The sequence below is a fragment of the Macaca nemestrina genome, chromosome 15, assembly GCF_043159975.1.
Source record: "Macaca nemestrina isolate mMacNem1 chromosome 15, mMacNem.hap1, whole genome shotgun sequence".
Taxonomy (NCBI): Eukaryota; Metazoa; Chordata; class Mammalia; order Primates; family Cercopithecidae; genus Macaca; species Macaca nemestrina.
Window position 1 is genome coordinate 37,080,636 of NC_092139.1, and position 27,362 is coordinate 37,107,997.

Consider the following 27,362-nt stretch of genomic DNA (forward strand, 5'->3'; position numbering starts at 1 on the left):
TGTTAGCCAGGATAGTCTCGATCTCCTGACCTCGTGATCCACCCGCCTCGGCCTCCCAAAGTGCTGGGATTACAGGCTTGAGCCACCGCGCCCGGCCCATATTATAACTTATTTCTGATTTTCATTGGATTCAGACTCAGAATTTAGACACGATAGATGACTGACAGACGACAAGAAGAAACCAAGAGCTAAACAGATGTAGTTTGCCGAAGATCACAAAGCTAAGTAAAGATTAACATCATCAGAACCTAAATGACCAGGTACCCTGACTCTGAACTTTTTCTTTCTGCTGAACCCCACTGTTTTCCTCACAATAAAGCCAGTCATGGGTATAATATACTTGAATTCTAAACAATCATCTCTGTTCTTCCCATCTTATATGTAAATAGTTAACTCACTGCTCACTGCTATTATAACAACTGCTGCATGAACAGCCAGTATGTTTTCCTATTTGTTTATATTTCATTATCCTGCTTCCCTGGAAACGAAGAAAAAAATTGGAAATTTTATTTTTACCCAGTTTTTCTCCAAGATTGATGCTTTCTTTATCTTGAAATTAAACAATTAAAATACTATATATTCTTCTTATATCCTGTACACTTTGTGTTTTGAATGTTTTACAAAGTGAATCCTCATATACCATCTGATTCATCTCATAGAAAACTGACACGAACAATTTGGTATGCAACTCTCAGTAATACATAGTTTGGGTGTTTTTTTGTTGGGGAAGTATTTGTTTTTACATAAACAAAACAATAAAATATGTCACTGCTCTGCAACATGCTTTTTTTCACTTAACATTATACCTCGGAGATCTTTCCAGCTTAGTACATAGAACTGAATCTCATTTTTAAAACTGCTGGCCAGGTGCGGTGGCTCATATCTGATCACTAATGATGTTGAATACCTTTTATTTATTTATGTATTTATTTATTTATTTATTTTTGAGACAGAGTCTTGCTCTGTTGTCCAGGCTGGAGTAAAGTGGCACAATCTTAGCTCACTGCAACCTCTGCCTCCTGGGTTCAAGCAATTCTCCTCTTGAGTTTAGGAGTTCGAGACCAGCCTGGTCAACATGGCAAAACTCTGTCTCTACAAAAACTTAGGCATGGTGGTCACAGGGGCATGCCTATGGTCCCAGCTACTCAGGAGGCTGAGGTGGGGAGACTGCTTGAGCCCAGGAGGTTGAGGCTGCAATGAGCCGAGATCGAGCCACTGCACTCCAGGCTGGGCAACAGAGTGACATCTTGTTTCAAACAAAACAAAACAAAAATAAAAAATAAATCACATAAAACTGTTGTACTGTGTTCTTTTGTTTTTATTTAACCAGCTGCTATGATTGAATATTCAGGATTTTTACTATTTATGCTTGCTATTGCAAACAATGCTACGGTGAGCAACCTTTTATGTCCATCTTTGGCACAAACACAAAAGTTTCTGCAAGGAAGAGATCTAAAAGTAGCACTGCCAGGTTAAGAGGTGCCTGCATTTTAAATTTTGATAGGTGTTGCCAAATTGTTCTTTTAAACCATTTACCTATAATATGCCAGAGTACCTGTTTCCCACAAGTTTCTAAATTATGTGTTACCACTCTTCAACTAATGCCAAATTAGTGGCTAGAATTCTGAGTTACAACTCACACTTCCCTAATTGCAAGGGAAGTTGTCAAATGTTTATTGATTATCTACATTTCTTTTTCTGTGAGTGCACAGTCATATTCTTTACCTACTTTCTAGTCAGTCATTTGAGTTTCTTCAGAATAATTTACATATTTCATCATATTTTAAAAGTTGTATTGGGCCGGGTACAGTGGCTCACGTCTGTAATCCCTGAACTTTGGGAGGCCGAGGCAGGTGGATCATCCGAGATCAGGAGTTCAAGACCAGCCTGGCCAACATGGTGAAACCTCGTCTCTACTAAAAATACAAAAATTAGCTGGGTGTGGTGGCACATGCCAGTAATCCCAGCTACTTGGGAGGCTGAGGCAGGAGAATCACTTGAACTTGTAATTTGAATGTCATCAGGAATCTGATATGGACTGGCTGTGTCCCCACCCAAATCTCATCTTGAATTGTAACTCCCATAATTCCCATGAGTCATGGGAGGAACCTGGTGGGAGGTAATTGAATCATGGGGGTGGGTTCTTCCCTGTGCTGTTCCCGTAATAGTGAATAAGTCTCATGAGATCTGATGGTTCTAAAAATGGGAGTTTCCCTGCACAAGCTCTCTTCTCTTGTCTGCTGCCATGTAGGATGTGCCTTTCACCTTCTGCCATGATTGTGAGGTCTCCTCAGTCATGTGGAACTGTGAGTCCAATAAACCTCTTTCTTTTGTAAATTGCCCAGTCTCAGGTATGTCTATCAGCAGCATGAAAACAGACGAAAACAGAGTCCGTTGCATTTTTTTTTTTAAAGAACTTGCTAAACTCTAATTAGTCCTAACAGTTTTGTCTATTGTCTTAAGTTTTCTGGTTAGTAAATCAGAGCAGTTTTCTTTTTTTATTTACAATTTATTTACAGTTTTTATTTCAACTCATTAATTCATCAACTTTTTATTGAGCACCTACTGTGTGCCAGGCACTGTTCAAAGCACAGGGGATTTAGCAATGAACAAAAGGACAAAAAATCCTTGAAACACAACCAGAACTTAATTTTAAGGGAGGAAGGCGTGAGGGAGGAGAGACAAACTAAATAAGTAAGTAAAACATACTTGTCATATGGTGATAAGTGGGAGGTTGTGAGTCCTAAGAGGAGGGTAGAGTGCAGTTTAAAAGATGAGGAAAGGCCTCATCAAGAGTACCTTTGCATAAAGACCTAAAGGAAGTGAGAGCACAAGCTATGCAGCAAGGGAAAAGGCCCTGAAGGGAGTGTCACTGAGCCTGTGTGGCTGGAGCAGAGTAGGTGAGGAAAAGAGTAGCAGATGAAAAGGAAAAAAAAAAGTATGTGTGTGTGGGGAAGATTAGTTAAGGTCTAGTACTTGATTATTTCAGCTTTTACTTGTAGTGCTTAGAGTGCTTCAAAAAGAGGTATGACATAAGAAAAGATGTACATTTTAATAATATCACTCTATTTGCTGTGTTGAAAACGGACCGAAGGGGGATAAAAGTTGAACCTGAGAGACCAATTAAGACTCTACTGCTGGAGAGGCATGGTGGCTCATGCCTGTAATCCCAGCACTGGGGGAGGTCAAGGAGGGCAAGGAGTTTGAGACCAGCCTGGGCAACATGGCAAAATCCTGTCTCTACAAAAAACACAAAAATTAGCCAGGTGTGGTGGCACACATCTGTAGTCCCAGTTACTCAGGAGGCTGAGTTGGGAGGATTGCTTGAGCCTGGGAGGCAGAGGTTGCTGTGAGTGGAGATCACAACACTGCACTCCAGCCTGGGTGACAGAGTGAGACCCTGTCTCAAAAAAAAAAAAAAAAAAAAAAAGAGTCTACTGTAATAATCCACTCAATAGATGATTATTTCTTTTGCTTATCTTATTACATTAGCTGGAACCTTATTATATTAGCGGTTTAAATCAGGAATGAGTGTTAAATTTTAAGCAGATTTTTTTGGGGGGAGCATCTACCAGTCTATTAACTTCATTAATAGATTTCCTAATAATGAACAATTCTTGCATTTCTTGGACAAAGCCTACGTGTGCATGAAGTAGTACTGTTGTTTTACCATACTTCTAGATTCAATATACTATTGTTTTACTTATGATTTTTGTATTTGTAGCTCTCCTTTGTGCTTTCCTAATCAAGTACCAGGATTATGCCAGCCTCAGAGAATGAGTGGGAAAGCTTTCTGAGGACTATACTCCACTCAGCACACTTTCCATTTCTCTCTCTCCTGGTAATACATTCTGTGACCCTTCCAGGCCAGTGCCCCATCATGATTTATCCAGGTGCAAGTCAGGTCAAGTGGAGTCCTTTCCAGGGCTCTCACTCTAAAGCTAGAAGAGAAATGGCCTCCAGGATCATGGTGCAGGAAGAATGTGGTTTGGGGCTACGATAATCATCTTCCCTGCCTTGGGGAAGATATATTCATAGAAGAATGCGCAACCAGGTAGTGAGAAGCAGGTGAGAGACAGCATGGACAGAGTTAACAGTTCTGATAGCAGAGTCTTGGCTCCAGTCCCTAAGGCACTAGTTCCAGCAACTCTTCCTATAAGTCTATCTCCCCACTATCCTTTCCAGTCAAATAAGCCAATACATTCCATTTTTTACTTAAATCCTTTGAATTGGATTTCTGTCACTTGCAATGGAAAGCATTAATATAAAATCAATCCCAGGAAGTATTTAGGGTTGAACCATACTGGTGTCTACACATTATTTTAAAAAGCATTAAAAAAAAATTGGATGGATAGAGAAAAGGATCTGCCTTATATAAGGCACATATAGCAGATATATTAAGTATAGAATCTAGGTATGGTATATACAAATGTTCACTGAACAATTCTTCAAACTTTTCTGTCCTTTTGAAATGTTTCACAATAAAATGTTGGTGGCGTTTGGGAATCAACAGCACAAGTAATAAAAGCCATATTGGCATTAATCTAGACTTTAGGTGCTGATTAAAAAGAGCTCATTGTAGGACTGCTATGGGTTTAAGAAAACTGGCCCTGCATTAACACAGCAATCATTTACCTCCCTTTGCAAAACTAGAGATATGGAGAAAAGGCAAAAAGGTGGGATGTGCAGTAAGGCAATAAATGACACTTCCCACTGATGTCTTTGCTGGAGGAATAACCTGCAGTGGAAAAAAGCTAGCCAATGTTCCTGCTGTCATAGCTAATACATGGTTGACCGATGACCATAAGGTGTCTCAAACTGAAGGGACAAACACACAGACACATGTGATATGCCTGAAAAATGTGCTTGCATCATTGAATTATTCAATGATTTAAATTTTCTCCCAGTACTTTCATGTAGCTTACTAGACCCATTAGTAATCCTAAGCAATGTAAACTTCATTCCACACAGCTACCTCCCTGGTAAAAATAAACAGTTGACTAATCCGTATCCATTCTCCTCTTCTTTCTTAGTAGAGTACAACTTTATTTGGGGCAACAATAGGTCCAGGTCCTTTGCCTCCAGAGTTGATCAATGTTAGACATACACAGAAGTCATCAAGTAGAAGCTTCCAAGACAGCTCTCTAAAGGGAACTGACTCAACAAGGAAGGAAACCCCTTCTGTTTCCGTTTCTTGTCTGACAGACGTAATGGCTGGAGTTCCTATAGCTATTCTGTGATCATGAGCTACGGTGAATATAGAAGCCACCTGCTAAAAGACAGCAGAACACAAACATAGAAGAGGCCTGGTTCCCTGATGACTCTGTAACAGGACTGGCCTGCCTTTGAACTAGACAGACATCTTCTTAAAGTCATTATTGTTAAGCATCTTGCCAGCTGCCAAACTTAGTTCCTGATAGGCCACCTTCTCTAAAATGGTTAAAACTCATGTGCAATAGCAACTCATGTCTACACACATTTCATGAATTGGTATGCATGACACTCTACAAACTAAATTCCAGAACTTCAGAAAATGTTACCCATCACAAATAGAAAATGTTATCTGGAAGTTTGTTCACTATATTCTAGTGTATACAACACTTTATTTTCCATTTTCTTCCTTTTCTCTGGCATTCTCTTAATATTTCCTTACTGAACCTGTTCTTTGTAAAGTCAGTTTCACAGGTCTTCAGTCACAAAGCATTCACAATTCCTTTCCTTCACTTATTTGACCACTAAAAACATGCCAAATCTAAATGCAATGTGAAATCCTGAGTTGGATCCTGGAACAGAAAAAGAATGTGTGGAAAAACTGGGAAAATTCAAATAAAAGCTGGAGTAGTAAACTCCAAGTAAACAAAAATTTACTAAGTAAACAAATCTATTATACCAATATTAATCTCTTAGTTTTGATAAATGCACCAGGGTAATATGTAAGATCTTAATATTAAGGGAAGCTGCATGAAGAGTATATAGGAACACTCTGCACCATATTTGAAATTCATCTATAAATCTAAAATTACTTCAAAATTAAAAGTTAAAAACAAAAAGAATGCCAAACGAGCTGCCTTTTCTTCAAAACAGAGCAAAAAATCACAGATAACAATTTTAAATATCCAAGTTGCAAACCCTGCTTCGCTTTTCTTTCTTTTTTAAAAATTTTATGGCAAAAACAATAATTTAAGCTGTGTTACTTAAAGGGCATTTGTGTCTCTTTCACTCCCCTCTCCAAAGGTCAGAACCTCAGAGAAGGCCCCACAAGCTGTGAAACACTGTTAAGATAGTATGTATTATTAATGCCACAATACTCACTAAATAAGAGTCCTCAGTATACTGCCATCACAGATACAAGTGAAAAGGAAGTTATATAGGCCTCTAACCCTGGATGAGAAATAAAGCCATACAAGTCTAAGTAAGCATACCCTTTATAGGCACCACACCAAGCCTTCCTGGCCAGCATCCAAGTAAACTGGAGGCTGAAGCTCCACATTTTCAGGTATTCCAGGGCATTGGCTTGCTTTGTGTTTTGAGTTTTCTTAAGGCTGTGACCATCTGCACTGTAGTTATTACTTCTGTAAATCTGTAAATCCCCCAAGAGAACCAGGGGTAATGGCAGCTGGCTAACACCTGAAGAGATAACTAACCTCTGCGAGGCTTTAATTAAAGTGCTTTCTCTAGAGCATCACTATCATGAATCACTTTCCTTTTTTTTTTTAATTTTTGAGACGGAGTCTTACTCCGTTGCCCAGGCTGGAGTGCAGTGGCACGATCTCAGCTCACTGAAACCTCTGCCTCTTGGGTTCAAGCAATTCTCCTGCCTCAGCCTCCCCAGTAGCTGGGATTACAGGCACCTGCCACCAGGCCTGACTAATTTTTGTATTTTTAGTAGAGATGGGGTTTTTCCAAGGCCAGGCTGGTCTTCAACTCCTGACCTCAGGTGATCCACCCACCTCAGCCTCCCAAGTGCTGGGATTACAGACATGAGCCACAGCACCCGGCCGATGAACCACTTTCTTACCACCTAGCTCACAACTACGATTCTTCATTCTCTGAATACCCATGAAATTTAACATAGCCCACAGCTTCACCTGTAATTATTCTCTATTCATTCAATAAATCATTATTGGAGCAGTGTTTCATAATAGCTAACATTAGCAGTTCAAACTCAGCGAGTTCTATGTGCCAGACACCAATCTAGGCAGCAAGGGAAACAATGTGGGAAATGGCAATTAAAAATAGTCCCAGCCCCCTGGTACTTTCCAGGGGTGATAAAGAAGGTTCTTCCCCATGACCCTCTTGACAATAAAGAAATCCTACCTATGTCACCCAAGCTACCTTGGTATGGGGAGGGGGTGATCGTGGGGAGAGTTCCCCGCCCCCTTTCGATATAGGAAGATCCGTAGAATCTTTCTATAGAAGACGGTAGAAGGGACCCCAGCATAGGAAATCCTTAATCAGATTGTTTTGCTAGAGCACATCCTCCAGTAGCTTCTTCGTAAAACATGCATGGGAGGTCAAATTTTGAGAACTCACATGTGTGAAATATCTTCATCCTTTCTTACACTTGCCTGAGAGTTTGGCTGGGTGCAGAATTCTGGGTGGGAATCTATTTTCCTTCAAAAGGCACTCTTTGCTCCACTACTTCCTAACTTCCAATCCTGCTAGAATCCTAGGATTCCTGATCCTATCTAGATTCTTTTGTCTTTATGGTGCTAGAAAATTTCATGATGCTATGCCGTGACATGGGTATCTTTATTTTAAACTGACAGGTAAAACTGTAGGTATGTATATGTGTATCTGATGTTTTGAAGTATATATACATTGCGGAAAAGTTAAATCTAGCTAATTAACAAATGTATCACCTCACATAGTTGTTTTTGTGATGAGTACACTTAATATCCACTCTGTTTGCATTTTTCAAGAATATATCATCATTAACTACAGTTACCATGTTGTATAACCGATCTCTTAAACTTATTCCTCTACCCAACTGTAATTATGTATCCTTCAAACAGCATCTCCCCATCCCCGCTATACCCTAACTATCACTATTCTACTCTCTACTTGTATAAGATCAACTTTTTTTTTTTTTTCTTGATCCAGGACCTCGCTCTGTTCCCCAGGCTGGAGTGCAGTGGCATGAACACAGCTCACTGTAGCCTTGACCTCTTAGGCTCAAAAGATCCTCCCATCTCAGCCTCCTGAGTAGTTGGAATCACAGGCGCATGCCACCAAGCCTGGCTAATTTTTTTTTTTTTTAATTTTGTAAAGATGGGGTCTCGCCATGTTACCCAGACTGGTCTCAAACTCATGGGCTCAAGCAATCCTCCCACCAGGGCCAAGATCAACTTTTTTAGATTCTACCCACATATGAGTGAGATTATGTGGTATTGGCATGGATATTTTAAAATTTATTGTGCTAGATTCTTGGCAAGTCCTTTCAATCTGGAAATGTATGTCCTTTGGTTCTAAGAAATGTATTTTTTTTTTTTATCATTTCTTCATGTCTTCAAACAATAACTACTTGCTATCTCTCCCTGTTACCGACATCTACAGATCCCTAGGTCATTCTGTTAATTCATGATAATCTCAATATTCACCACGATCTTTACCTCTCAGTGCCTTGATTCCTCCACTTCCAATGGTGGTGTCCTTTACCCTACTTCAGCTATTCCCTTCCACATTGCCCACATCCAAGCAGCTCAACGCAGCTGCAGGAAAAGCATACAACTATGCTAACTAGGGTCTCACCTAGGTTTATAACTACAGACATCAAATGGGCATTAGGTGCTGCCTGGAAATTCTAAAACTTTTCCTTATTTTCAACTCATTCTTCCCCATTCTCTTGGATGAATCCGACACCTCTCTTCATTTTTAGCTGAAGACCTTCCTTCTTATTTACCTGAGAACACAGAAGTAATCAGAAGAGAACTTCCACTTTCTCTCACCAACCAGCATTTGGGTTCACATAATCTGCCACCAATGAATTGTGTCTGCATTGCTCCTATCTAACTTGAGACCAACATCCCCATTTACATACTAGATCCCATTCCACCTTACCTACTCAAGGACTTCACCCTTGCAAGTGTCTCTTCTCTTTAGTCATCAATTGTCCCTCCCTACTGCATCAGCCCATCAATTTACAAACATACTATAATGTCTGCCCATCTAAAAACAAAAAGAACTCAAACCTCATGATCTTCCAACTACAGCCCCATTACTCTGCTCTCCTTATAACCATCCTCAAAAGAATATCACTATGACTGTCTATATTCAGTGTCTTCAATTCTCCTCTCATTTTCTCCTTTGTAAATTAATCAATTTATTTTTTGAGAGACAGGGGTCTTGCTATGTTGCCCAGACTGGACTTGAATTCCTGGACTCAAGGGATCCTCCCACCTCAGTCTTCCAAGTAGCCGACTTACAGGTGACCGGCTTCATTTTCTCTTGAACCCACTGCACCAAAACTGTTCTTGTCAAGGTCACTAGTGACCTCCACATTATGGAATCTAATTGTCGATTATTAGTCCTTTTTTTTTTTTGACATGGAGTTTCACTCTTGTTGCCCAGACTGGAGTGCAATGGCACGATCTTGGCTCCCCGCAACCTCCGCCTCCTGGGTTCAGGTGATTCTCCTGCCTCAGCCTCCCAAGTAGCTGGGATTACAGGTGCCCACTATCATGCCTAGTTAATTTTTTTTTTTTTGAGAAGGAGTCTCGTTCTGTCGCCCAGGCTGGAGTGCAGCGGCGCGTTCTCAGCTCACTGCAACCTCTGCCTCCCAGGTCCACGCCATTCTCCTGTCTCAGCCTCCTGAGTAGCTGGGACTACAGGCGCCCGCCACCACACTCAAACTACTGACCTCAGGTGATCCATCCGCCTGGGCCTCTCAAAGTGCTGGGATTACAGGTGTGAGCCACCGTGCCCAGCCTGATTATTAGCTCTCATCACACTATCAACAATCTCATTCAGCTTTCGATGTCTATTTCCGATTATTCTCCCACCTCGGAGGTAGGAAACCATTTTCTCTCAGAACTTGGAAGACACTGCTACGCTGTCTTTTCTTCTTCTAGTGTTCTTAATACTAATAAATGGCAACTCCATTCTTTCAACAGCTGAGGCAAAAACCGACTAGGCCTTCTTGTGTTATTGTTCCTTCGGCCCTATTTCTTCCTCAGTACTTATATCTCACCATTCTATATTATGATTTTTACTGTTATTGTCTCTTCCCATTTACAAGAGTTATTTGAGGGCAGGGGACTGCCGTATTTATCTGAATCTACAGCACCTAACACAGTACTTGTTGCATTATTTATATAAAGAAACAGTGAAATTTAAGCTATTAAAGAAGTCCCAAGCAGGAACAGATCCCTCTACAGAAAAACATTTTGAAGTAGGAAAGTATATTTCAGCTAGATTTCCACTGGTTCCTTAGCATTGGTCCAGATAGGTTAGTTTATACCTTGGTAATAATTCCAAAATCCCAGTGGTGTTTCACTTCTTGCTCAACCTACCTGTCAAGCACAGGTCACCTGGAAGCTCACTCTGGGGCCTCAACTGATGGGTGGCTGCCATTTGCAGCCCCAACAGCTACCATGACAGAAGGAAAGAGAATGGAAAACTACACAACAGAAGCTTGTACCATGAAAGGCTACACAGTATTCCCACGCATTTCACTGACCAAAAGCAACTCTCAAGGCCATACCTAACTTCAAAGAAGCAAGCAAGTACAATTCTACTACATGCTCAAGAGACAGAAACCAAAAATACCTGGTAACACTGATGACTATCACATACTTAAAGAGAAGCCTCTAATTCTGAGCAACAACATTTTAATTCTTGATCTCCATTCTCCATCTGTGAAAATGAACTACTGTGCTAGAACCATACACTTGCAGAACTATCTATGGGTCTTAGGAATGTCACTTCACCAGTTAGGTTTGCCCCTTTCATCACTCAGCAGTCAGCAGCCAAGCCATATATGGGTGACAGGAAAGTGCTAGAAACATTCAATGTCAAGAGTAAGGGAAAGGCTTGAATGGGCAAGAAAAGCACGTTCAATCATGTAGAAGTGGGGAAAGGAGGGAAGCCTTCAGCAAATTTCTTTCACCAAAGGTATTGGGCAGCTAGGCCTTGCGGTTCCTTGCACTATTCCTTGTCTGAAATCAAACAAGTTTCATTCAAACCACTTGATAGAGGATTTGGAGTGCGGGTATGATCAGTAAAGTGAGCCAGCATACTTCTGTTAACATGGAATCACTACTTTAAAAGAATAAATAAAAAGCACATGGTCATGCTACTAAAAACAAGAAAGGCAGCAGTTAAGAGACGGATTCTAAGGTAGAGATGATTTTTTTCCCCCTAAAGGTCTCAATAGACTCAAATCCAAACTCCTAAGCGCAAGACTATCTGGGATAAACCTCAAGTCTACATAGAGCCTAGATTTAACGGATGGCTGTTCTAAAGTATCCTATGCAATGTCTATACAAATTCAAATACTTTGCTTCAGACAATGAAACTGGCAGAAATGTTGCAAAGGATTGGAGATGGTTACCACAAGCAGTTAAACTTGGAACTGTAAAGCCCACAAGGAATTACATTGAAGGGCAGAGCAGGAGTTCAAAAATGTCACTTGACAGATTTCGAAGCAATTTAGGACTCCTAAATGCAATGTTTCATTGGTATCTACCTCCCATCTTCCCTATCCTTTATTTGTTCAACAAACATATATTGGACTCTGGGATGTGGAAAGGAATGCAGGGAAGTAAAAAAGAAACAGGTTTCTAAGAATCAGTTTCTTGTTCTGCAATAATTTGGTCTAGTTAAAGCAAACAACCCCAAAAAACAGATCAGCAAGCAAAGTTAAAACATATGCCTTAAGTACCATAACAAGAATATAAGAAAAGCTGTTCTAACAGGTAGACTGGCAACCTCCTTTCAAGGGAACAATACAACATTTGCTTTGCTATGTGGCCAGAATAAGAAAAAGCAAACAACAACAAAACCCTCTCCTGTTTTAATGACAGTTTAGAGGTACCAAAGCTCATGGCTCGCATTCTCTCTCTCCCTCTCCCTCTCAAAGGTCTCTGCTGCAACCCCTCCATCATTCCAACCTCCACACTGCGCCGGCGCCCCACAACAGCTCCATCACAAACAATGCCCTGACTAACAAGGTCAGCACCAAAGGCATAGGGCACAGAAATCGGAAACGGATCTTCCTATATCTAAAGGGGGCGGGGAGCCCTCCCCACGATCACCCCTCCCCATAGCGAGGTAGCCTGGGACTGTGTCTCTACGGTAAGGGGCCCGGCGCCCGCCGCTTTCGGGGGCTCTAAGCCTCTTTCCCCTATTTACCCAGCTTTTCCTCCTGCGTCCCTAATACCTCTACTTCCTCCCAACCTGAGCTCCCTATTGTGGAGTGAGGGGGCGTCGCGATGCAGGCTGAGGCAGGGGGAGCTGGGGATACGCGTAATAGGGGAGATGCTGTCATTATGTACGTAGGGGGCGGGGGACACTCTAAGGAAGCCGTTGTCAAGGGCAAAGGCTCTAGAGACCCACGACAGGGGGCTTTCTAGGTAATCCACTTGGGGATTCTACACAAGGGAGCTACTGTGTGTGTGGAGGTGTGAGTTCTCTAGAGGTAGCAGTTTCTGGGGGAAACATTCCATGGGGAAGGCGAGTGAGTCATTTATAGGGAAGCCTCTGTGGGGTTCTGTGTAGAAGAATCTTTCCTGGGAGAAACGTTCTATGGGGGTGAGGACGTCATAACACGGTCTTCACAGAGAACTGTTGTCCATAGGGGAGCCATTGTGGGGAAACCGTTGCAGGGTTGTCTATAGGGGAGCCACCGTGGGGAAACCGTTGCAGGGTTGTCTGGGAGCCATTGTGGGGAAACCGTTGCAGGGTTGTCTATAGGGGAGCCATTGTGAGGAAACCGTTGCAGGGTTGTCTATAGGGGAGCCATTGTGAGGAAACCGTTGCAGGGTTGTCTATAGGGGAGCCACTGTGGGGAAACCGTTGCAGGGGTGTCTGTAGGGGAGCCATTGTGGGGAAACCGTTGCAGGGTTGTCTGTCTGGGAGCCATTGTGGGGAAACCGTCGCAGGGTTGTCCAAAGGGGAGCCATTGTGGGGCCTCTACAGAGGGCGCCGTTCCTGGGAAAACATTTCTCCCTGAGCTGTTCAGGAAAGAACCATCCCGAGGAAGCCATGTCGTACCACGCCCTGCGGCGAGAGGCGTCGCTGGACCCCGACAGCCCGCATCCCCCGCCCGGCTGACCCTCGGCTGCCTCTGCCCCGCGTACCTGACGGACGGTGACCCGCGGCTGGAGCCGCCAGGGGACCGAGCGCGGGGCAGCCCCAGCCGGCGCGGGGGGTACACGTCCATGGCGGCGGGCTGCGGGCGGCGGGCGGCGGAGGAGGACGGTGCCGCTGCGAGGGTCTCCGTGGCCCGCGGGGCGGCTCCAGGCTGGCTGCGGCCGGGCGGGGCGGCAGGGCGTGCCGGGTGGGAGGGGGCGCTGCGCGCGGGGCCCGGCGGGGGCGGGGGCGGGGGCGGGGGCGGGGAGGGGCGCGCGCGCACCAAGAGTGGATGGGGGCGTCGGGAGCGGCTGGAGTTGGGGGTCGGCGCACTGCCACAGGGACCCCACTTCTTAAGCGGCAACGCCGCCGGGCCGGATGTTGGGAGCGCGTGTCCGCAGGGTGAGGGTTGCCACAGCGCCGCCCTGCTTCGTCCTCAAGCCCGACATCATAAAGCGGGGCTCTGCGCGGCGCCCCCCGGCCACGCACACTGACGCGCCCGGGGGCGGAGCCTCTCCCAGCCTGGCCCCGCCCCTCCGGCTCTGCCCGCCCCGCCCCGCCTCGCCCCGCCTCGCCCCGCCGGGCCAGCCCCAGCCTCCAGCGAAGTCTTCCGCTCCGGCTCCGGGGTCCAGCGCTCCTCCTCCGCACCCGGCTCGCTTCCCTACTCTCCGGAACGGGTGTCTTCCCGCCTCCTGCTCATCAATTCTGCACCCACCCTTCAGACGTCCGGTAGATTCCTAGCCGGCCTCGGGTTAGCATAGCAGTGCGCACCCAGCCCTGCGCAGAGCATGAGCGTTAGAGGCTCACAGGATCCCAGAAGACCCCTATAACCTTTACTGTTAAGATCCTGGCTCTACCGGTTTCTGCAGGGACATGTACAAGAAACTTGGGAAATACTTCACTGATAGTTGCCAGGCGTCCTGTATATACAGGACGTATTTAATGACTATTGTCCCGCGTCCTTTGTTGACCTTGTCGGAATGCCTTAAATGTCCTATATTAATCTTTTTACAATAAATTGCAATAATTGGAACTATTTTTCTCCCACAGTAATTGGTGCTAGATGACTTAAATTACAACACTGGCTGAAAATCCTTCCTTCACTAATGAAGATGTGGACAATCCCTATGGTGTCTCCTTCAGGTTTGTCTGAGGGAAGACCAGAAGGGAGTAGGAATTTAAAGTGCTTGTCTTTCATATTCAAGAAAGCAAAATACTTTTTTAGCTCAAGTCCGGAGCCGTGAAGAAATAACCACTATTATTTAGAGATCACTTCTCGTCGGTGCAACAGCTCTGAAAATCAGCCAATCAGCGATAGCCTCACTCCGGTAACTATGCTTCTTAGTAAATCAATGACTACCTCACGCTTCTGAAAGTCAGCCAATCAGTGACTGCTCTAGGCCTGCGACAATAGCCAATCAACAAGTGCCTGATACCAGCGACCAGGCTTCGGAAAGTCAGTGGGTATTCAACTGCCGCACTCCAGTATCCACACACACAGCCGAGTCAGTCACTCGCTCCACACTTCTGCTTGGGAAAGACAGCCAATCCCTGAAGGCGAATGTTTCCAAAACCATTTTCTTTTCTTTCCCAGACTGAGTCTCATTCTGTCGCCCAGGCTGGAGTGCAGTGGTGCGATCTCGGCTCACTGCAACCTCTGTGTCCCGGGTTCAAGCGATTCTCCTACCTCAGCCCACCGAGTAGCTGGGACTATAGGCTCCCGCCACCACGCCCGGCTCATTTTTGTATTTTTAGTAGAGACGGGGTTTTGCCATGTTGGCCAGGCTGGTCTCAACTCTTGACCTCAGGTGATCCGCCTGCCTTGGCCTCTCAAAGTGCTAGGATTACAGGCCTGAGCCACCCCGCGCCTGGCCTTTTTTAAAGCTCCTTTTTTTTTTCTCTTTATTTTTTCTTTTTTTTTTTTTTTTTGAGACAGAGTCTTGCTCTGTTGCTCAGGCTGGAGTGCAGTGGCACGATCTCCGCTCACTGCAACCTCTGCCTCCTGGTTCAAGCGATTCTTGTGCCTCAGCTTCCCAGGTAGCTGGGATTACAGGCCTGTGCCACCACGCCTGGCTAATTTTTTGTATTTTTAGTGGAGACAGGGTTTCGCCGTGTTGGCCGGGCTGGTCTTGAACTCCTGGCCTCAAGTGATTCGCCAGCCTTGGCCTGCCAAAGTGCTGGGATTACAGGCGTGAACCGCGCCCGGCCTTCAAAACCTTTTATAAGATTAGCTCTGGCTTTGTTCAGAGAGGCTGTACCTTACAAGTACAGCTGTCTCTTGCAAGCAGAGAAGAAATTCACTTTTTTAAACATCAGCTATTGAGTTCAATTTATTGTTTTGTCCGAGTTCAAAGTTCACAGCTCAAGATTCAATTCCCAGTTACCATTTGGTATGAGTTTGGACTTATGACAGATGCAATGACACCATCATGAGATTTATCAAATACAATTCTCTCAATTCTTTCTATGCTTGCAGTGATCAGTTTTTTAGCTCAAGTCCAGAGTCATGAACAAGTAACGACCATTATTTAGAGATAACTTCCCATCGGTGCAAAAGCTCTGAAAATCAGCTCTAAAAACAATTCAACGGTGCTGGACGTGGTGATGCACGCCTGCAGTCCCAGCACTTTGGGAGGCTAAGATGAGTGGATTTCTTGAGCCCAAGAGTTTGAGACCAGCCTGGGCAACATGGCAAAACCTCATCTCTCTATATATATGTATTTGTGTATATATATTTATATATATATATTTGTTTATTTATAATATATATTATATTTATATAATATATGTACAAAATATATTTCATATATGCGCACACACACAAATTGGCCAGGCATAGTGGCATGTGTCTGTAGACCCAACTACTCAGGAGACTGAGTTGGGAGGATCGATTGAGCCTGGGAGGTCTAGGATGCAGTGAGTTGAGATCAGGCCACTGCACTCCAACATGGAGGACAGAGTGAGACCCTGTCTCAAAAAAAAAATGAGTATAGGCACAGATTTGTGCAACCACCACCACAATCAATTTTAGAACATTTTTGTCAATCCAACAGGAAAATCCTGTACCTGTTAGCAGTCATTCCCCATTTCTCCCCAACCACCCTAGCCCTAGAAAACCACTAACCTTTTAATTTGCCTATTCTGGACATTTCATGTTATCAGAGTCATTCAATATATGGTTTTTCATGACTGCCTTCTTCCATTTAGCATAATGTTTATAAGGTTCATCCATGTTGCAGCATGTATCAGAATTTTGTTCCTTTTCATGGTTGAATATTATTCCATTGAATGGATATACCACATCTTGCTTATTCATTTATCTGTTAATGAACAGTCAGATTGTTTCCACTTTTTTGCTGTGTTTTGTAGCTAATGCTATATTAACATTTGTGTACAAGTTTTTGTGTGGACATACAGTTTGTTTCCTTGGAGATCTAAGAGTGAGTTTCTGGATCACATGATAACTCTATGTTTAACCTTTTGAGGAACTGTCAACCTGTTTTCCAAAGTGGCTGCATCATTTATATTCTCACCAGCATGATATGTCAGTTCCAATTTTTCCATTATCTTCCCTAATACTCATTATCTTTTTTATTATAGCCATTTTAGAGGTTATGAAGTGGTATCTCATTGTGGTTTTGGTTTACATTGCCTGATAGCTAATGATGTCAACCATCTCTTCGTGTGCTTATTAGCCATTTGTACCTCTTCTTCTTCTTCTTCTTTTTTGTTTTTGAGAGGAAGTTTCACTCTTGTTGCCCAGGGTGGAGTGCAATGGCGTGATCTCAGCTCACCGCAACCTTTGCCTCCTGGGTTCAAGTGATTATCCTGCCTCAGCCTCCCCAGTAGCTGAGATTACAGGCATGAGCCACCACGCCCAGCTAATTTTGTATTTTCAGTAGAGACGGGGTTTTCCCATGTTGGTCAGGCCAATCTCAAACTCCCGACCTCAGGTGATCCACCCGCCTCAGCCTCCCAAAGTGCTGGGATTACAGGCGTGAGCCGCTGTACCTGGCATGTACCTCTTCTTTGGAGGAATGTCTGCTCGAAATTTTTGACCATTTTTACTTGGTTACTTATCCCTTTATTAAGTTGTGGTAGCTCTTTATGTAGTCTAGATACAAGTACCTTATCAGAAATATGATTTGCAAAAATTTTATCCCATTCTGTGGGTTGTCTTTTCACATTCTTGATATTGTTGTTTGAAACACAAAACTTTAAAATTTTAATGATATCCAGTTTGTCAATTTTTTTATTTTGTTGTTTGTGCTCTACATGTCATAACTAGGAAACTATTGCCTAATCCAAAGTCATGAAGACTTACTCTTACATTTTCTTATAAGAGTTTAATAATTTTGGCTCTTACATTTTAGGTCTTTGATTAATTTCAAATTAATTTTTCTATATGAGGTGAGGCAGGGATCCAACTTCATTCTTTTCCATGTGGCTATTCACTTGTCTCAGCACCATTTGTTAAACATACTATTTTTTTCGCATTGAATTGTCTTGGTACCCTTGTTGAAAATCAATTGTGTTACCCATTTTTTTATTTGTGTATATTTGAATCCACAAATGCCAAATTGCAAGAGTGAATTTTATGACAAATTTTCTGAAGAATGTATATTTATTAAAGGAGGGAAAATCCATTTGCAGCTCTTTGTGTGATATGTAAGTGTTTATTCAATATTGAAAATGGTGGAAAGTCAGATATAAATCAGCACATACTAACGGCTCAGCATAAAAGATACGTGATTTTTGTACCAAAGGAATGGATAAAATGACAAATTTTAAAGACAAATTCAGATTGAGAAGATAAAATAATCACAGCAAAGTTGTAATGGCCTCCCACACTGTCTGTTGTCATCATTCAGCTCAACATACTGCTACCAGTAGTATTTTCTAATGCCAATATTGCAAGCAAATTTTCAAATGCCGGGACAAAATCTACTGCAATAATTTGAGATGTAATGACTCCACTTACTACTGTTGCAGTGATTATCAAAGCTCTAAATGCCTCACTGTTTTATAGCATAACCATGGATATGAGTAACCACAGTGAAGAAAAGCTTTTCCTTTGCTTATGCAATCGTTTTCTTGTGAAAAAGGCTTGCTTGTGGGGCTATTTTGTATAGAATCCCTTCCAGATGAGATTCAGAAATGAGCAAATTGTTGCAGAGATTCTCCTAATGAATTAGGAGTTATTAAAAACTGTAGAGCTTTTGATGGAAATAATACAAATAAAATATTGGTAGATGTTTGCACAATGTTTATTCAAAATTGAAGTAAAGCTTGACTGATTCTATGGAAGCTATTGACTGTCCTGCTCATATTCTGCATAATGTTGCTCAAACAGCATATGATGTCCTTTCCATTGCCTTTGAAGCAACTGTCCTGAAATTGTTCTTATGTCAGCATTTATAATATTTGAACTGAACAATTAAGATATTTATGTAATTTTGTTGGCATTTAGTATTCCTCAATTCTCTTGCATTCAAAAACCTGCTAGCTCGCTCTCTCTCTTTTTTTATTTTTATTTTTGAAATGAACTTTCGCTCTTGTTGCCCAGGCTGGAGTGCAGTGGCACAATCTCAGCTCACTGCAACCTCCACCTCTTGGGTTCAAGCCATTCTCCTGCCTCAGCCTCCTGAGTTGCTGAGATCACAGGCATGCACCACCATGCCTGGCTAATTTTGTATTTTTAGTAGACATGGGGTTTCATTATGTTGGTCAGCCTGGTCTCGAACTCCTGACCTCAGGTGATCCACCTGCCTTGGCCTCCCAACATGCTGGGATTACAGGCGTGAGCCACCGCACATAGCCAGCATTCTTTAACATATGGATTTGAGAGACTCCTCAGTTTATTTGAAGTACTGAAAATATATTTTAATTTTAAAGAAAAAGCTCTCGGGTTAGGCACGGTGGCACGCCTATAATACCAGCTACTGGGGAGGCCACAGCGGGAGGATCCCTTGAGGCAGGAGTTCCAGACTAGTCTGGGTAACATAGTGAGACTCCATTTCTATTTGAAAATTTTAAAAATTAACCGGGCATGGTGGCACATGCCTGTTGTCCCATCTACTCAGGAGGCTGAGATGGGGAGATAGCCTGAGCCCAGGAGTTCAAGGTTGCAGTGAGCTGTGACCTATGTACTCTAGCCTGGGTAACAGAGCAAGACCTCATCTCTCTTTGTTAAAAAAAAAAAAAGAGAAAAAGAAAAGATCCCCAAATATCCTATTGACTTTTAAAGTAACCCATTGAGGGAAAGCTTTTTAGTAATAGGGTTATGCAAATGAAAAAAGAGCAAACAGTGTTATTGAAATACTCCAATGCTTAAGGGAACTCTTGAATGCGTTAAGTGAATAATTGATGAAGAAAAATGTAACCCTTTAAGTGTCAAGGCTGTTCTTAAAAGGGACAACATTACTTATGAACAAGAAAAAGTCTGACTTGAAGTGAATAATTATTACAGCACTTATCATGATTACCTTTTGAAATGGATTTCAACCCATCAAGAATTTTCTTTTTTTTTTTTTTTTTTTTGACAAAGACTCACTGCTGCCCAGGCTGGAGTACGGTGGAGTCCATGATCTCAGCTCATTGCAACCTCCACCTCCTGGATTCGAGCAATTCTTGTGCTTCAGCTTCCTGACATAGCTGGGATTACAGGCGTGCTTTTTCATGCCTGGCTAAGGTTTTGTAATTTTAGTAGAGACGGGGTTTCACCATGTTGACCAGGCTGATCTCAAACTCCTGGCCTCAAGCAATCCATCTGCCTTGGCCTCAAAGTGCTAGGATTACAGGCATGAGCCACCGTGCCCACCCAAGAATTTTATTCTCTTATATAGATATTACTGAATACTCTTCTAGCATGGGAACAAGCGGAATCCTCATATTTAGTGTTGAAGAAGAAAGGAATAGAAAATGATAATGTTCTTTTTTGTTGGGGGACAGCATTTTTAAGTTATTGATCAAGAGATGAAACAATCCTGAAGAATAGAAAATCAAGTTGTGCCATGAAAGATGGTATTTGCTTTAATGAACCAAATTGGAAGAGCAATTTTCAGGGTTGTTAACTTTATCTTAGAATATGTTCTGTGTATTAGTCCATTCTTGCACTGCTATAAAAAAATACGTCAGACTGGGTATTTTTTATTTTCTGTATTTTATGGACCTGCCACTTCAGGAAAGACTGGGTAATTTATTAAAACAAAAAAGAGAGAGAGACTTAATTGGCTCATGGTTCTGCAGGCTATACAGGAATGACTGGGTAATTTATAAAGAAAAGAGGCTTAATTGGCTCATGGTTCTGCAGGCTGTACAGGAAGCAGTGGCTTCTGATTCTGTGGAGACCTCAGGAAACTTACAATCATGGCAGAAGACAAAGGAGAAGCAGGCACATCTTACATGGCTAGAGGAGGAGCAAGAGAGAGAGGGGAAGGTGCTACATACTTTTAAACAACCAAACCTCATGAGCACTCACTATTACAAGTATAGCACCAAGGACTTGGTGCTAAACCATTCATGAGAAACCATCCCCACAATCCAATCACGTCCCACCAGGCCCGACCTCCAACACTGGGGATCACAATTTGACATGAGATTTGGTGGGGACACAGATCCAAACCACATCATTTTTCCCCAACCCCCCCAAAGCTCATGTCCTTCTCACATTTCAAAATATAATCATCCCTTCCCAACAGTCCCCTAAAGTCTTAACTCATTCCATCATTAACTCAAAAGTTCACTGTCCAAAGTGTCATCTGAGACAAGGCTAGTCCCTTCCACCTATGAACCTGTAAAATCAAAAACAAGTTAGTTACTTCCAAGATACTGTGGGGGTACAGGCATTGGGTAAATACTGCCTTCCAAAAAGGAGAACTTGGACAAAAAAAAGGGGCCACAGGCCCCATGCAAGTCTGAAATCCAGAAGCGTAGTCATTAAATCTTAAAGCTCCAAAATAATCTCCTTTGACCCCATGTCCCACATCTAGGGCACACTGGTATGAGAGGTGGGCTCCCAAAGCCTTGGGCAGCCCCACCCCTGTGGATTTGCAGGGTGTAGCCCCTGAGGCTGCTCATATGGGCTTCTGTTGAGTGCCTCTGGCTTTTCCAGGTGCAGGGTGCAAGCTATCAGTGGATCTAACATTCTACTGCCTAGTGGAGCTGGAAGACAGTGACTTTCTTCTCACAGCTCCACTAGGCAGTGCTCCAGTGGGTACTCCGTGTGGGGGCTCCAACCCCACATTTCCCCTTCACACTGCCCTAGTAGAGGTTCTCCATGAGGGCTCCACCCCTGCAGTATGCCTCTGCCTAGACATCCAGGTTTTTCCATATATCCTCTGAAATCTAGGCAGAGGCTCTCAAGCCTCAACTCTTGCACTCTCTGCACCTGTAGGGCTAACACTACATAGAAGCCACGAAGGCTTATGGCTTACACCCTCTGAAGCAGCAGCCTGAGCTGTACCTGGGCCCCTTTTAGCTGTGACTAAAGCTGGAGTGACTGGGATGCAGGGAACAGTGTCCTAAGGCTGCACAGGGCAGTGGGACCCTGGGCCTGGCCCCCAAAAAAAACATTCTTCAGTACTTGGCCTCTGGGCCTATGATGGGAGGGGCTGCCAAGAAGGTCTCTGAAATGCCTGTGAGGCCTCTTTCCCATTGTCTTGGATATTAGCACTTGGCTTCTTTCAGTTTTCCTGCCTCAGCCTCCTGAGTGGCTGGGACTACAGGTGCCTACCACCATGCCCAGCTAATTTTGGTGTTTTTAGTAGAGACAGGGTTTTGCCATGTTGGCCAGGTTGGCCTTGAACTTCTTACCTCAAATGATTTACCCACCTTGGCCTCCCAAAGTGCTAGGATTATGGGCATGAGCCACCACAACCTGCCTGGCTTCTGTTTTCTTATGCAAATTTATGCAGCCTGCTTGAATTCCTCCCCTGAAAATGGGCTGCACATTTTCCAAACTTTTATATTCTGTTTCCCTTTTAAATATAAGCTCAAGTTTCAAGTCATTTCTTTGCTCATACATATGAGCATAGGTTGTTAAAAGCAGGTGGGCCACATTTTGGATGCTTTACTGCTTAGAAATTTCTTCTATCAGATGCACTAAATCATCACTTTCAAGTTCAAAGTTCCACAGATCCCTAGGGTAGGGGCACAATGCATCCAACCTCTTTGCTAACACATAATAAAAGTGATCTTTGCTCCAGTTCCCAATAAATTCGTCATCTCCATCTGAGACCTCTTCAGCCTAGGCTTCATTGTCTGTATCACATTAGTATTTTGGTCACAACAATTTCACAAGTGTTTAGGAAATTCCAAACTTTCCTTCATCTTCCTGTCTTCTTCTGAGCCCTTCATACTCTTCCAACTTCTGTTGATTACCTAATTCCAAAGCTGCTTCCACATATTCAGGTATCTTTACAGCAGTGACCCGCTCCTTGGAACCAATTTTCCGAATGTTTCTTCTCACACTGCTATAAAGAAATACCTGAGACTGGGTAATTTATTTTAAAAAGAAGTTTAATTGGCTCACAGTTCTGCAGGCTCTACAGGAAGCATAGTGGCTTCCGTTTCTGGGGAGGCCTCAGGAGACTTATAATCATGGCAGAAGGTGAAGGAGAAGCAGGCACATCTTGCATGGCTAGAGCAGGAGCAAGAGAGAAAGAGGGGAGATGTTACACATTTTTAAACAACTAAATCCTGAGAGTACACAATCACTATCATGAGTACAGCACCAAGGGGCTAAACCACCACCACGATCCAATCACCTCCCACCAGGCTCCATCTCCAACACTGGGGATTACAGTTTGACTTCAGATTTGGTGGGAACACAGATCCAAACCGTATCATTCAGTATGCAGCCTCATATTGCTAATGTTGAGCATGTTATCTAACTAATGAATGTTCAATGGACAACTGAAATAAGTTAGATGTTACCGTTGTTGAAGCTATATTACAATGAAAATAACTATAGATTATATCTACAAGGAATTTTATAGGCAAATTTCAAAATCAAGAATCTTAATTACAGTGGTCAAAAATATAATTAGAGAAATATATAATTCAGATACTTATAATTTATTTTCTATAAGCAAAGAAATACTTTTAGTGAATGTCCCACACAATAATTTTTATATCAGGCAATTAGGTGTAATTCTAATTTAACTGAGTCCTTGTATTTTTATTTGTTAAATCTGGTAACCCTACTAGTGGATGATCTGAGATATTGCATGTAATCGTTAACAATGATCTTTTAAAAATAATATGTAATAAGCCAGGCACGGTGGCTCATGCCTGTAATCCTAGCACTTTGGGAGGCCAAGGCAGGCGGACCACAAGGTCAGGATTTAGAGAACAGCCTGGCCAGCATAGTGAAACCCCATCTCTACTAAAAATACAAAATTTAGCTGGGCATGGCAGCGTGTGCCTGTAGTCCCAGCTACTCAGGAGGCTGAGACAGGAGAACTGCTTGAATCCAGAAGGCGAAGGTTGCAGTGAGCCGAGATCGTGCCACTGTACTCCAGCCTGGGCCACAGAGCCAGACCCGTCTAAAAAAAAAAAAAATCTGTAATAATCTTTTTTTTACAGAGGTATAAAATCTTTATAATAAAATGTATATTTCATTTGACAATTTTTGACAAATGTATGCAATTGTGAAACTATTACCACTTTCTCCCCAAATCAGTGCCATTCCATGACCACAGAAAGTTCTGGGAGACTCTCAATGAAAAATAATAACAAAATAACAACACACACACACACACACACACACACACACACACGTGAAAGTCAAGACCCTTTTGCAGTCAAATCCCTCACCTAACCCCAGGCAACCACTGATTTCATTTTTTTGTTTGTTTGTTTGTTTTGAGATAGGATCTTGCTCTGCTGCCCAGGCTGGAGTGCAGTGACGCAATCATAGCTCACTATAACCTCAAACTCTCAGGCTCAAGTGATCCTCTCGCCTCAGCCTCCCAAGTAGCTGGGACCACAGGTGAGTGCCACCATGCCTGGCAAATTTTTAAAAAATTTTTTTGTAGAGATGGGGTCTCATTGTGTTTCCCAGGCTGGCGTTAAACTCCTAGGCTCAAATGATCCTACCACCTCAGCCTCCCAAAGTGCTGGAATTACAGGCATGAGCCTTCACACCCAGCCCTTGATTTGATTTTAATGTCTGTAGATTAGTTTTGTCTGCTCTTGAAATTTATGTAAATGGAATCAGCATATTGATTTTTGAGATTCATTCATTATGCTATATGTCTCAATAATTTGTTTACTTTTATTGATAATGAGTAATATTTTATAGCTCAAATGTAACATAATGTGTCTGTCCACTTACTAGGTGGTGAACATTTGACTTGTTTCCAGTTTGAGGATATTGTGTATAAACTCCGATAAAACATGTATGTATAAGTCTTTGTGTGGCCATATGTTTTCACTCTTCTTGGGTAAATAGGAGAAGAATTGCTAGGTTATATGGGACATGTATGTTTATCTTTATAAGATAACCATCTAACAGGTTTTCAAAGTGGTTGTGCCCCATTTTACACTCCCATCAGAAGTGTATGAGAATTCGGTCCTGGGGCAGTGGCTCATGCCTGTAATCCCAGCACTTTGGGAGGCTGAGGCGGGCGGATCATTTGAGGTCAGGAGTTCAAGACCAGCCTAGGCAACATGGTGAAACCCCATCCCTACTAAAAATACAAAAATTAGCTGGGTGGTAGTGACATGCACCTGTAATCCAAGCTACTTGGGAGGCTGAGGCAGGAGAATCACTTGAGCCTGAGAGGCAGAGGCTGCAGTGAGCCAAGATTGCACCACTGCACTCCAGTTTGGGTCACAGAGTGAGACCCTAGCAACACTTGGTAGTGTCAGTCTTTAACCTTCCTCATCCTCCTGCGTATGCAGTTGTGTCCCATTGTGATTTTAATTTGCATTTCCCTAATGACTGATGATGTTGGGCATCTTGTCATATTCTTATTTACCATCTGAATATCTTCTGTTATAAAATATTTTTAAAGTGCTCTGCACAATTTAAAAAATGGGTTGTTTGTGTTTTATTACTGAGTTAAAGGAGTTCTTTATTTTAGAGTATGTTATTTCTGAGACTTTCCTGGATATATGCATTGGGAATGTTTTCTCTCATTGGTTGCATTTACATTTTATTTTCTTTTCTTTTTTTTTTTTTTTTTGTCTGAGATGGAGTTTTGCTCTTGTTGCCCAGGCTGGAGTGCAATGGCACAATCTCACCTTACTGCAACCTCTGCCTACCGGGTTCAAGTGATTCTCCTGCCTCAGCCTCCCAAGTACCTGAGATTACAGGTATGCACCATGATGCCCAGCTAATTTTTTGTATTTTTAGTAGAAACAGGGTTTCACCATGTTGGCCACGCTGGTCTGGAACTCCTGACCTCATGTGATCCATCCACCTTGGACTTCCAAAGTGCTGGGATTACAGGCGTGAGCCACCATGCCCAGCTACATTTTCTTAAAAGTGTCTTTTGTGCAGCAGATTTTAATTTTCATGAATTCTAATTTATTATTATTACTTTTCATTTATTTTAGAGGAGAGCGTGGCTGGCTCTGATGTTCAATGATATGGGAACAGAGAGAGGTAGGAAGGCCTGAACCAGCCAAGAGACTTTACCAGAGGTAAAAATTCCTCTTCCTTCAATGCCTCAAATCAGGATCTTGAAGTTGGAAAATAACAAAAGCCTGTACAGATTCCACTTTGATTGTTTTTGGCAAGGCTATTTCATAACTACCTGTGGTGATCTAGAGGGTTTCTCAGAAGAAATGACATTTGTGAAAGGAGTCCAGAAGCTGAGTGATAATAAAAGCTATAGTTCAAAACCACACTAAGCACACTTCATGTCATCCTCTGTGTAGCCAGCCTCCAAGGTGGCCTCCAGTGATCCTCAAGTCCTGTGTTCATGCCTTTGTATAGCCTCTCCCAACACTGAATCATGCCTGGCCTGTTACCAGTAGAGTATGGCACACATTGTGACGTCCAAGGCTTGGTCATAAAAGACATATGCAACTTCCTTGTGCTTTCCCTTGCATCATCTGTTCTAGACAAAGCAGCTGCCATTTTATGAGGACACACTCAAGCAGCTCTATGGAGAGGCCCACGTGGTGAGAAACTGAGGCCTCCTGCCAAAAACCAGCATCAACTTGTCAGTCACGTGACTGAACCATCCTGGGAGCAGATCTTCCTGCTCCAGTCAACGCTGCAGTTGATCACAGCCCCAGTGGATACCTTGGCTGCAGAGAGACCATGATCTAGAACCAGTTAGCTAAGTTGCTCCTGAATTCCTGACTCACGAAACTGTTTGATTAAGATAATAAATATCGTATGTTGTAACAAGTCACTAAATTTGAAGGTAATTTGTTATTAAGCAACAGATAATTAATACAACAGTTCTATAAGGTAAGAATGAGGTATTATCTCCACTATACAAATAAGGAAACTGAGCCTCAGAAAGGTGACGTGACTTGCCCACATTAACTGTCAGAGCAGATTTTTTTCCCTTGACAAATAATTTACATTTTATGGCAATTTCCATGGAGAGGCTAGGTGCAGTGACTCATTTCTGTAATCTAAGCACTTTGGGAGGCTGAGGTGGGAGGACTGCTTGAAGACCAGCTAGGGCCACATATTAAGACCCCCCTTTCTACAAAAATTTTTTTTAATTTTTGTTTTTTGAGACAGAATTTCACTCTTGTTGCCCAGGCTGGAGTGCAATGGCGTGATCTCGGCTCGCTGCAACCTCAGCCTCCTGGGTTCAAGCGATTCTCCTGCCTCAGCCTCCTGAATAGCTGGGATTACAGGCACCTGCCACCACGCCCGGCTAACTTTTGTATTTTTAGTAGAGACAGGGTTTCACCATGTTGGCCAGGCTGGTCTCAGACTCCTGACCTCAGGTGATCTGCCTGCCTCGGCCTCCCAAAGTGCTGGGATTACAGGTGTGAGCCCACTGCAACTGGCCAAAAATTTTTTTTAATTTGAAATGTATATTTTAAATTTAAATTGCTCACACCTGCAATCCCAGCACTTTTGGAGGCTGAGGCAG

The 27,362-nt window shown here is 42.9% G+C and overlaps 1 protein-coding gene and 1 long non-coding RNA gene across 6 annotated transcripts in view; one reads left to right on the forward strand and one right to left on the reverse strand.

Moving 5' to 3' along the window:
• The window catches only part of DNAAF9 (dynein axonemal assembly factor 9), a 164,107-nt gene extending 150,542 nt beyond the window's left edge, over window positions 1–13,565 (reverse strand). The window contains exon 1 of one of the 3 annotated variants that reach the window (XM_071079596.1): window positions 13,299–13,565. In XM_071079596.1, the coding sequence (XP_070935697.1) occupies window positions 13,299–13,381 (83 nt within the window). In that variant the 5' untranslated portion in view covers window positions 13,382–13,565. Of the gene's footprint in view, window positions 1–6,422; window positions 6,476–13,298 lie in introns of those variants that run through there. The other 2 variants (XM_071079595.1, XM_011741278.3) reach the window with 2 other exon arrangements.
• Window positions 13,566–13,845: 280 nt separating this feature from the next.
• Window positions 13,846–26,654, forward strand: LOC105481598 (uncharacterized). 3 transcript variants are annotated; one of them, XR_011613484.1, is made up of 6 exons: window positions 13,846–14,019; window positions 14,341–14,618; window positions 24,166–24,283; window positions 24,632–24,692; window positions 25,514–25,611; window positions 25,855–26,654. It is a non-coding gene; the product is annotated as an uncharacterized lncRNA (long non-coding RNA). The 3 variants fall into 3 exon arrangements; XR_011613485.1 differs by lacking the exon at window positions 24,166–24,283; XR_011613483.1 differs by lacking the exons at window positions 24,166–24,283; window positions 24,632–24,692; window positions 25,514–25,611; window positions 25,855–26,654 and having other exon boundaries at window positions 14,341–14,433; window positions 14,516–18,564.
• The last annotated feature ends 708 nt before the right edge of the window (window positions 26,655–27,362 follow it).